Here is a 10,964-nt window from a genome sequence, read left to right on the forward strand (position 1 = left end):
CTCTACACAAGGAGGTAATGAAGCCATTTCATTCCAGTGTTTCGTACCTGTGGCACATCTAACTGCAGGACAGCGGCCCTCGAGGACTGGAGTTTGAGACCTGTGTTCTAGATTGAAGCTTGTCTGTAGTTTCATCCATGTTGGGAGAGAAAGTTCAGTTCGTTTTGGCCACGCCTCCAAATACTGAATTAACATCAACAGCTGCCTCATTCATGTTGAAATGTTGGAGCTTTTTAAAAAATTCTCTTTAATTATTTAACAAATAAACTGTTACAATTCTACTTGTATGAATCAATATGCTATGTTGCTAACATTATGCTAAGTGTAACTGTAATGAATGTTTTTTTTTATATGTTGACTCCAGGAAGAGAAGTGATGGATAATGGGAATCCAAATAAACAAACTTAGCTAGCTAGCTAAATATTTAGCTTGAACCTGAAACCCAGTAAGATCTGGTTCTGGTTCTGGTCCAGTAACTCTGCTGCAGTCCAGCCAGTGATGTAGGACATCAGTCCACGGTGCCTTCACCCTAACCACCGCTGTAGACGTTCTGGTCCTTCTGGACCTGCTGAATCGGTTCTGCAGCACTTCAGGGACGGTTCTGAATGCTAACCGTTTCTCATCTGATCCAGAACCCGACAGGATCAGAAGAACCTGGTGTGTTTCTGCCTCTTTCCTGTGGCTGGCCGGGTTCTACGGGCGTTCAGGTCGGGTCAAACATGGCTGCCGTTTCTGGAATGTTAATCATATTTTTAGTCACAAACTGAATCCTAAATATTTAGCTTGTAACTTTATTTTGAAGGTCAATATTAAATTCTTTCACAGGAAGTTGGACTTTCTGTGGAAAAAGCGGCAACTGGCTGTGGTGACCTGTGGGCAGGTTCTGGAGGTTCTGGACGGATCACTAGAAAAGTTTCATCATAAACAACTTTATTCAACATTTCTGGGTTTTTCTGGATCAGAACCAGAGGAATGAAGAGGGGTCAAAGGTCAAACTGAGCAACAGGGGGGCTGTAGGAGCAGACAGAGGCTGGTGGAGACCTGTGAGGACGAACGGATCAGAACCAGCAGAACCAGGTCTGAACTGCATGAGAAATTAATCGAAACTGGTTTCTAGGAAGAGGGTTCTGCCGACCCGGTTCCGTTGGGCCTACTGCAGGCAGCAGCTCTGGCCGTTGGCGTCCTTGGAGCGCAGGCAGAGTTTGGGTCGGTAGTTCTCCAGGAAGTGCAGCTGCTTGGCGTTCAGCGCGCCGCGCCGCTTCCTGTTACACATAGAGAAGAAGATCCGGTCAGAACCGGACCAGCAGCAGAACCGGCACCAACAGCAGAACCCTTACTGTCTGATGAGGTGGACCGCGTCTTCATACTCCATCCCACACTCGATCAGCGCCAGAGCCACCAGAACCGGAGCGCTGGGGAGACACAGCCGGGTCAGTTCAGAACCTTTAACAGAACCTTTAACAGAACCTCCATCAGGTCTTTGGCCTGCAGCAGGACTCGGCCTGGTTCTGGTTCATTCATAGCGTTAGCGTTAGTGTAGAGCCCTGGAAATATATTAAGAACGTGATAATGTTAAATTAGACTACTTTATTGTTTTTTTATTTCATAGATTTCTGTTATGATAATACCCCTTTAAGAAAGACACAATGCATGATGGGAGAAAAAAAGTTCATGACCTGTGAATAGACGAGAAGACAGAAAACTACACACGCTGTATGCTGAACCGTGGATTTTGTTTTAATAAAGTTGCACAAAAGCGAAGACCTTTGAGTTTTTTTAGTTCTTTTTAAGGGTGCAACATAAATTTTGGTGTTTCCGCCCGGTTCAGCAAATGTTTTCTGCAATGAGAAGTGATTTTTTTTTGTATGAAGAGGAACTACGTTTCGGCGGAGCAACGCGAACGTGCTAGTGGCTATGCTAAGTAGCTATGCGGCTAGCCAGACGACATCTACTGAAAACGAAAAACAACTAATGAAGAAACGGACATGAATCTTTCCAAGCAGTGAATCAACCAAAGATGAAGCATCATGGACAGTGAGTGGGAATCTCTATTTGCTGATATTGAGAAGAAGCTGGTTACTCTGTCACTGGATGAGCTAAATGCCCTAAGTGAAGCGCTAGGCCTGCAGCTGAGTGAAGAGGTGAAGTCGTCATGTCGGTTAATGAGAAGAAAAATGCTTATTCACTTGGAAAGCGAAGATGTCACTTCTTTAGAGGACAATGGATTATCAGTGTTGTTGACCACTAATGATTTGATAGATGACTTTAATAAGAAAACGGATATGAGTGTTTTGTCACGTTCTGCGTCAGAGCGCACCGCTGCTGAGCAACAAGTGGTCGGTGAGCCACCTCTGCTGGTACAAATCGGTACTACACCTTTAGTTTTACCACCACAAATATCAAGCAGCTCACCAAGTTCTGAAAGAGGGTCATCGCAAGTCAAAGACCAAATAAATTTGCATCCAATATACAGAAAGGATTTTCGAATTATTGGACAAATCGGTGATGTGGGACAAAAGGATAAACTGAACTTCACTAGTCTTGAAAGACAAATGGAACGAGGACTAAAAAAAGGATACGATGAGGGAGAGATCGTTGAAGCAGTGATCCAAGCCATTGCACCTGATGTGAAATTAAAAAGTTATCTAGAGAGTAGGTCGGAATTATCCTTGAACTCTCTCAGGCAAGTGCTTAGGACACACTTCATAGAGAAAGATGCAACAGAACTCTATCATTCTTTGACGCGTGCAGTACAAGATCCCAGAGAAACTCCTGTTCAGTTTCTTATACGCACAATGGACCTTAGACAAAAAGTGTTGACTGCTTCTGATAGAGCCAAAGCTGGACTAAAATACAATCCTGAGCTCGTGCAGACACAATTTTTGCAAACTATTCTGACTGGATTACAAGATGATGCTGTAAGAGTGGACATTAAACCTTACTTGCAGGACGCAACTGTTAGTGATGAAATGCTTCTTGAGAAAATGAGCGCTGCCTACAGTGTTGAACTCGAAAGAAGGAATAAACTGTCGACCAGACAAAAGAGCATCAAAGTGGCCTCAGTTCAGGAAGAGGATAACTGCAAAAATGAAAATGTTGGAAGCTCAAAGAAAAGCAAAAACCAGACAGAAAAGCCAAACCCCATTGTGGAAAAGCTGGAAGCTAATAACAAAGTTATTTGTGAAGCTATCCAAAATCTTTCAACACAAGTTGCTAATTTGACTCAAGCAAAAGTGAAAACTGAAGACAAAAACATTAGAAGTAAGCCATACTATCCAAGTGCTACCAGAAAGAGTCCCAGAAAATGTCGTCAATGTGAACAGTCAAACCCAGAAGGAAAATGTACACACTGTTTTAAATGTGGAAGCGGTGAACATTGGGCTGTTGGTTGTCGGAAAAAGAAAGACTCAATAGTTAATGTCAATAAAATCGAAGTACATATTGCAAATGTTATTGACAGTGTTGTTCCACAAAAGGATGTGCCTTTGTCAAAAAAACAGGAAAAGACAGCAAAACTAATAGGACGCAAAAACCTTGTACAGTGCAACATTGGAGGTGTTCCAGTCACAGCTCTTTGGGACACGGGATCACAAGTGTCAATTGTGGATCTAAACTGGAAAAGAGAACATCTACCAGATGCCGAGGTTCGATCAGTGAAAGAGCTTCTTGAGGAAGGTATGTTAGATCTTTCTGCAGCAAATGGGACTGAGATACCTTATGAGGGTTGGGTAGGAGTTGAGTTTAGTCTTACAGAGAACAGAGACAGTGAACTGTTAGTACCGTTTCTTGTAAGCTCTGAGCCAATTACCAAGCCAATAGTGGGTTTCAATGTCATAGAAGAACTTGCAAAGTCTAACATATCAACAGATAGGACTCTTCCCAACAAGTTTTTGCACAGTCTTGGGTCAGCATTGGACGTAGGACACAAAAAAGCAAAAGCAGTGTTCTCTGTGTTAAGTAAAGACAAATCTATGTCGGAGAGTCAAACAGTAAGGCTAGGGAGACAAGATGTTATTATCCCAAAACATCAAATGTTCAAAGTAATCTGTGGAAAATTCAAGAAAAATGTGCTAAAGGGACAATATGCAGTGTTGGAACCAAATGAAAGCACACCATGGCCAGAAGGATTACAAATACAGCAGCAGCTAATACACATACCAACTGATGAGGGAGCAACAATTTCAGTTGTAGTCGAAAACAACACAGACAACAATGTCAGACTACAAAACAGGACAATAATTGGTTCATTATTCACAGTGGATAACGTACAAGATGTAAAAGAGATCACAAAGAGGTCACAAAGTGAAAGTGGACATGAACACACCAAAGACATGAAAGTGACACCAGAAAATGAAGGAAAAACTGACAAACAAATATGGGATCCACCAGTTGATGTTTCACACTTAACAGCAGAACAGCAAGACAAAGTGAGAAAAATGCTAAGAGAGGAAAGTGATGTTTTTGCACAAAATGAGTGGGATACAGGATGCATACCTGATCTGCAGATGAAAATACATCTCAAAGACAGCATTCCAGTGACAAAAACATACAATTCAATCCCTCGTCATTTGTATCAGGAAGTGAAAAAGCACATTCAAGATCTACTCAGTAGGGGGTGGATACAGGAGTCAACTTCTTCTTACTCATCACCAATAGTAATTGTAAGAAAAAAAGACTCTACCATCCGACTTTGTGTGGACTATAGACAATTAAATGAAAAGACACACCCCGACAGACATCCCATTCCAAGAATTCAGGAAATTTTGGAAAATCTTGGTGGAAATTCCTGGTTTACTGTGCTAGACCAAGGAAAAGCCTACCACCAAGGCTTTGTTAGTCCAGAGAGCCGAGCATGCACTGCCTTCATCTCGCCATGGGGACTTTATGAATGGCTGAGGATACCTTTCGGACTAACAAATGCCCCAGCTGCTTTTCAGAGGTATATGGAAGGTTGTCTTGGAGATCTCAGAGATGAGATATGTGTGCCCTACCTCGATGATGTTTTAGTTTTTAGCAAAGACTTTGACCAACATGTGGAAAATGTGAGAAAAGTTTTACAAAGACAAAAAGAATATGGAATCAAACTCAGAGCAAAGAAATGTGATTTTTTTAAAAGGGAAGTGTGTTACGTCGGCCGTGTCGTTTCAAAAGATGGATACCGGATGAATCCAAAAGAAGTAGAAGCTGTGCAATCTTTGAAAAAGTCAAGTCCTAAAACAGTCAGGGAAGTAAGATCTCTTGTAGGCTTTCTAGGCTACTACAGATCATTCATAGCCGACTTCTCAAGGATAGCAAAACCGCTTTACGATCTGTTGTCACATCCAAAGACAAAGAACAAATCCTCAAAGAAAGGTTCTTCACAGTTGCCACCGTCTCAGTCTGTGGAATGGACAACATTACAGCAGGATGCACTTGAAAGGCTTGTAGACGCTTTATCAGATCCACCAGTAATGGCCTACCCAGACCTTGAAAAACCATTTGTGTTACAGGTGGACGCGTCAGAGGAAGGTCTTGGGGCTGTCCTGTATCAAAGGCAGGAGGGAGCATTAAGAGTCATAGGCTATGGTTCACGTACACTCACTCCAACTGAGAAAAACTACAAACTTCACTCAGGGAAGCTTGAATTTTTAGCTCTGAAGTGGGCTGTTACTGAGCGATTTCGAGATTACCTTTTCCATGCCCCACACTTTACAGTGTACAGTGATAACAATCCCTTGACATATGTGATGAAAAGTGCTAAACTGAATGCGGTAGGACATCGCTGGGTCTCAGAATTAGCTGATTTCCGTTTTACTCTGAAGTACAGACCTGGTAAAGTCAACCGAGATGCTGATTTTCTATCTCGCAAACCTACAGAAATGGAGAAAATAATGTCAGCATGTACAGAGGAATGTAAAGCTGATGACATAACAGCACTACAGCAAGGACTCAAAGCAGATCACTGTGGTGATACTGACTGGATTTCAGCTGTTACATGCAATGTGGATGTACTGTCACAACTAACTGCTCCATGTACAACTCCAGTTGAGCCAATAGCAATCAAAGACATTCAAATTGCTCAACAAGAAGATCAAGTGACACAACGAGTAATCACATTAAAGCAGAAAAATGAGAAAGTTAAATACAGGGATAAAGTGAAAGAGCCAACTGAAGTAAAACGACTTTTGAGAGAATGGCCTCATCTTTACCTAGACAAAGACGGAGTTTTACGACGAAAGACGAAAACTAGAAATCAACTTGTAGTTCCTGCTAAGCTAAAGACACTGATTTATCAGCAACTTCATGAAGAAATGGGTCATTTAGGCGCAGACAGAATGATCTCATTGGCCAGAGAGAGGTTTTTTTGGCCAAAAATGCGAGAAGAGATTGAACATTATGTTACAAGAGTCTGCCGCTGTTTGAAACAAAAGAAACCCAACCGAAAAACTAAAACCCCACTCCAAACTATTACAACCTCTGCACCTTTTGAACTAATTTCGATTGATTATCTGCATCTAGAGAGAAGTAAAGGTGGGGTAGAGTATATTCTTGTAATAGTAGATCATTTTACTAAGTTCGCACAGGCTTATGCAACATCTAACAAGTCTGGAAAGACAGCTGCACGCAAAATCTTTGACGACTTTATTCTGCGATTCGGATACCCTGCGCGAATCCATCATGATCAGGGAAGGGAATTCGAGAATGAGTTGTTCAGAAAGTTGCAAAGTTACAGTGGGATACAACAGTCAAGGACAACACCTTACCACCCTCAGTCTAACCCAGCTGAACGTTTTAACAGAACTTTGTTAAGCATGCTCAGAACACTGGAAGAGACACAGAAACCTAACTGGAAAGACTATTTGAACAAAGTAGTACATGCATATAACTCTAAAGTGCATGAATCGACTGGCTTTTCACCTTTTTTTCTGTTATTTGGAAAAGAGCCAATCCTACCTATTGACCTATTGTTTCCAAAAGAGCAAAGGCAGTCACAGTCTCATCAAGACTATGCAGACAAATGGCAAAGGTCAATGCAGGAAGCTTACAGCATTGCACAAGAAAACATGAGAAAAGCAAGTAAGAGAGGACAAACGTATTACAACAGAAAAGCCTGGAGTTCAGAACTTCAACCTGGAGACCACGTTCTTGTCCAAAACCTATCTGAAAGAGGAGGACCTGGAAAAATACGTGCTTACTGGGAAAACAAAACCCATGTTATAAAAGAAAGAAAAGGGCAAGACAGTCCAGTTTATGTGGTGACACCATTGGATGGTGAAGGGAGGGAAAGAACCCTTCATAGGAATGTCTTACTACCCTGTCCTTATCTTATTGATGGGCAAGACACTAAAGAACCAAAAGAAAAACACAACCAAAAGAGACAAGTAAACAGACAAACATGCCAAACCACAGACCAAGTTCATGAGGATTCTGACAGCTGTAGTGAGGACGAGTATTCTGTGTGGATTACCCATCAAAGCCAGACTACCAGTCTCAACCCAAAAGCCCCAGTCTTTCAGTCCAGATCAAGCCAACCTACAGAAGAAACCCAAACTAGGAGACTTGTACAAGGACAAAGCCAGTTTCAGGATGAGAATGATTTTGCTGATATCAGGAATCAGGTGGACGAGAGACATGAGGAAGGAGACACGCAGAACCAAGACCGAAGTCAAAATCCGGACATGGATACTGAAGGTCAACCATTTGAACTTGAAATGCCTGAGGAAGACATCAATGCTTCTTCAGAGGGTGATCAGGAGGTGGAGCAGGAGCGACGTTCCTCAAGAACACGTCAACCAAAATCCATCTTTACATATGATGAGTTAGGGAAACCTAGTTTCATATCTTTGAAGAAATAGGAATTGTATTTTGAACCATATATAGTTACAGTTACAGTTAAAGTTAATTGAAAATGTTATATTATTCATTTGGTACACAATATTCAGTTACAAGTAAGAGTCATTTTTCAGAAATGTATTTCTAGTGACTACAGCTACACTTAAAAGTTATTGATGCGTTTACAGAAGGAAGTAAGTGTTTTGTAAGGTAACACAAAAGTAGTCTGTAAGAAGTCGTACTACATTCAAAGTATGTTTAATGTGGATACATTTAATAAGGTGGAATGGTAGATTTAGCCATATGTGACTTAATGGACTTGGGAGGCCTACCAATGTACCGATGATTTAAGTCAATACACTGAACCGGGAATATAAGTAAATGTACTTATCCTGTACACATACATGTGTAGTCATTTAATGTGTAGTATTGGTTATTGTTTTTGAAGAGCAACATGTAACTACATGGTACCTGAGATGGATGAGTTCAATGTTAGAATCTAGTAGCAAGGATACATTCTTTAAGTTTTAAAGTGTAAAATGTTTTGAAAACATTTTATTATTTTAGTAGGGGAGGGTGTAGAGCCCTGGAAATATATTAAGAACGTGATAATGTTAAATTAGACTACTTTATTATTTTTTTATTTCATAGATTTCTGTTATGATAATACCCCTTTAAGAAAGACACAATGCATGATGGGAGAAAAAAAGTTCATGACCTGTGAATAGACGAGAAGACAGAAAACTACACACGCTGTATGCTGAACCGTGGATTTTGTTTTAATAAAGTTGCACAAAAGCGAAGACCTTTGAGTTTTTTTAGTTCTTTTTAAGGGTGCAACATTAGCGGACCCGTCTCTCTGAGCGCGTTCTGTCACTCAGTGCAGCTGTAGCAGTCAGTGTTTCAGCGTTCCTTCTTCCTTCTCTGCCTGCAGGTTTTAACCTTTTACTTTGTAACGTTTCCTTTTCTTCAACATTCACTTTTCAGTTTGATTTTGTTCAGAATTAATTTTCATTTAAGGTTTGATTTTTTTCACAACTACTGATTATCTCAACGCCAGATCAGTCGGTATGAGCAGGTGGTTTCCATGGTGATGGTGTGTTTCCATGCTTTACTGACCGGCCCAGTCCGGCCACGCAGTGCACCGCCACGCAGCCGCCCGGCTCCTCCCTGAACTTCACCTGCAGCAGGTTCAGCCAATCATCAACCACTTGCTCTGGGGGGGCGGAGCCATCATCAAATGGCCAATCCTGCGAAGACAAGCGGTTCAGGAGGAGGAAGGCCGACCCGGCCGGCGCGAGGGGAGGATCTGTCGGGTCTCACCAGAACCTGGATGCCCTCCTGGCCCAGCGGCGCCCAGTCATACGTGGCAGAGCAGACCCGCACCAGGGTGGTGACGCCGTACGCCTTCAGCTCCTGCAGGAGGACAGAGCGGGTCAGAACCAGAACCAGAACCAGGAACAGAAGAGGTCGGGTCCGTACCTCGATGAACTTCCCCAGCTGAGCGTCGGTGGGGTTGTGCGTGATGAGGAAACGCATACAGTCGTAGGAGATCTCCACTGGCGCCGGGCGGTTCATCTTCACCGTCTGGACCGACTAGCTGCTAGCAGCGGATCAAGACCAGCAACCGGATCAGAACCAGCAGGACGGTCAGCGGTTGGCAACAGGGACTGGCCGTTGGATCGGCCTCTTCCTCTAGAGAGAAGAAGGAGCAGCAAGGATTGGCTGGCAGCAGACGCTCCGCCTCCAGAACACGGCACAAGCTGACGATTGGCTCGTCTTCATATGTCTTCGACAGGACGGCGGGTCGGACCTGAACACACCTCGCTCATTAGTAATCACCCATGATGCATTGCAGCTGCGGCGCCGAGTCACTGACCTGGGGGAGACGGCGCGTCCTCCTCTTCACTTGTCCACGATGAGCAGCAGGTGCTGAGCTTGGCAGAACGCTCCTCCCAGCCTCGCAAACGCCATGCAGGTGCAGCCTGCAGGACAGCAACGTCAGCAGCAGCTACTAGCTGCTGCTAGCTGCTGCTACAAACACTCACCGTGATGCCAGCTGATTAGGTCAGAGGTCATTGAGCGGGCACAGCAGAACGTGACGGCTCTCGGATGTAAACACACCATTGATGATGCTGCTGCGGTTCTGGCTGACTCGACCTGCTGGCCCAGCGCTGACCTGCCGCACAGAACAGGAGCGGTTAGGCTAGAGCGACCCAAACCCAGGGAGGGTTCTATAGAACCCGGTTCCTCTGAGCCATTCCTCAACATGGGGAAGACAGGAAAACATAGCTGCTTGCTGAACGGGCCTCGAATCTGGTACCAGCAGCGGTACCAGTTACTACGTCCTCACGACTGGTGGAGGTGGGAAATATTTCCAGTAAAGAAAAGCAGAGTGAGGTTCTGATGAGGTGGCAGCATGGTGGAGCAGCTCTGCTACGTTGGTTCTGATGACATTTTCTCTCAGGTTTGGAAAACTGAATTAAAATAAACCATTTAAATTAGCGCAGCGTTATTTATGGACAGCAGCAGTGGACCGAACTGATGAGGTCATCCAGGAAATGGTCTCTGAGCTGTTAGCATGTGGTGACTATAGCAACAGCCTTCAGTCAGAGGACTCTTCAGGTTTGTTGCATGACTGACTGCTACTGGAGATTCTTCCTAGCTACAGCATCAACATCCACAACAGCTCTTGGACGTCTGACTTCCTAACACATTTCACTTTCAGGAGAAAAAACATCTTTTTTTTAATTGAATTAAATTTAATTTCTGAATTCAAACTACAAATGCCCCCTCTTTAAGTGTTCATGACTTATGGATCATATATTTATATTCTCTGCCAGAAATTATTTTGATTTAACTTTTTTTTTTTTTACCTAGATATTTTTATTGAGATTTTCCACTTTGGAAATACAATCATGTAACTATCTGAACAAGTTTTCTTGGTAGTTATTACATGACAGTAATTATTCTTCCTCATATCAGAGAAATGAAAAACAAAGAAAAAAAAAGAAAGAAAGAAAAAAGACAGACGGAACAAAAAAACAAAAACATTCAAGCAAATTACAGCCAGGTTAGAAATAATATATCCACATGGCACTCTGCAGGTTCCAGCAAATCAAAACTCAAACAAACCCTCTGACAAGTCTAAG

At 42.9% G+C, this 10,964-nt stretch overlaps 1 protein-coding gene across 2 annotated transcripts in view; it reads right to left on the reverse strand.

The window, feature by feature from the left end:
- Window positions 1-913: 913 nt before the first annotated feature.
- Window positions 914-10,964, reverse strand: part of LOC116725835 (protein tyrosine phosphatase type IVA 2-like) — a 14,426-nt gene continuing 4,375 nt past the window's right edge. Inside the window, exons 2-8 of one of the 2 annotated variants that reach the window (XM_032572210.1) lie at window positions 9,861-9,991; window positions 9,692-9,797; window positions 9,295-9,507; window positions 9,136-9,228; window positions 8,932-9,062; window positions 1,338-1,412; window positions 914-1,262 (exon numbers count right to left, since the gene is read on the reverse strand). In XM_032572210.1, the coding sequence (XP_032428101.1) occupies window positions 1,151-1,262; window positions 1,338-1,412; window positions 8,932-9,062; window positions 9,136-9,228; window positions 9,295-9,390 (507 nt within the window). In that variant the 5' untranslated portion in view covers window positions 9,391-9,507; window positions 9,692-9,797; window positions 9,861-9,991 and the 3' untranslated portion in view covers window positions 914-1,150. Of the gene's footprint in view, window positions 1,263-1,337; window positions 1,413-8,931; window positions 9,063-9,135; window positions 9,229-9,294; window positions 9,626-9,691; window positions 9,798-9,860; window positions 9,992-10,964 lie in introns of both variants that reach the window. The other variant, XM_032572209.1, reaches the window with a different exon arrangement.

The sequence above is a fragment of the Xiphophorus hellerii genome, chromosome 9 (assembly GCF_003331165.1).
Source record: "Xiphophorus hellerii strain 12219 chromosome 9, Xiphophorus_hellerii-4.1, whole genome shotgun sequence".
In the NCBI taxonomy this organism is placed as follows: Eukaryota; Metazoa; Chordata; class Actinopteri; order Cyprinodontiformes; family Poeciliidae; genus Xiphophorus; species Xiphophorus hellerii.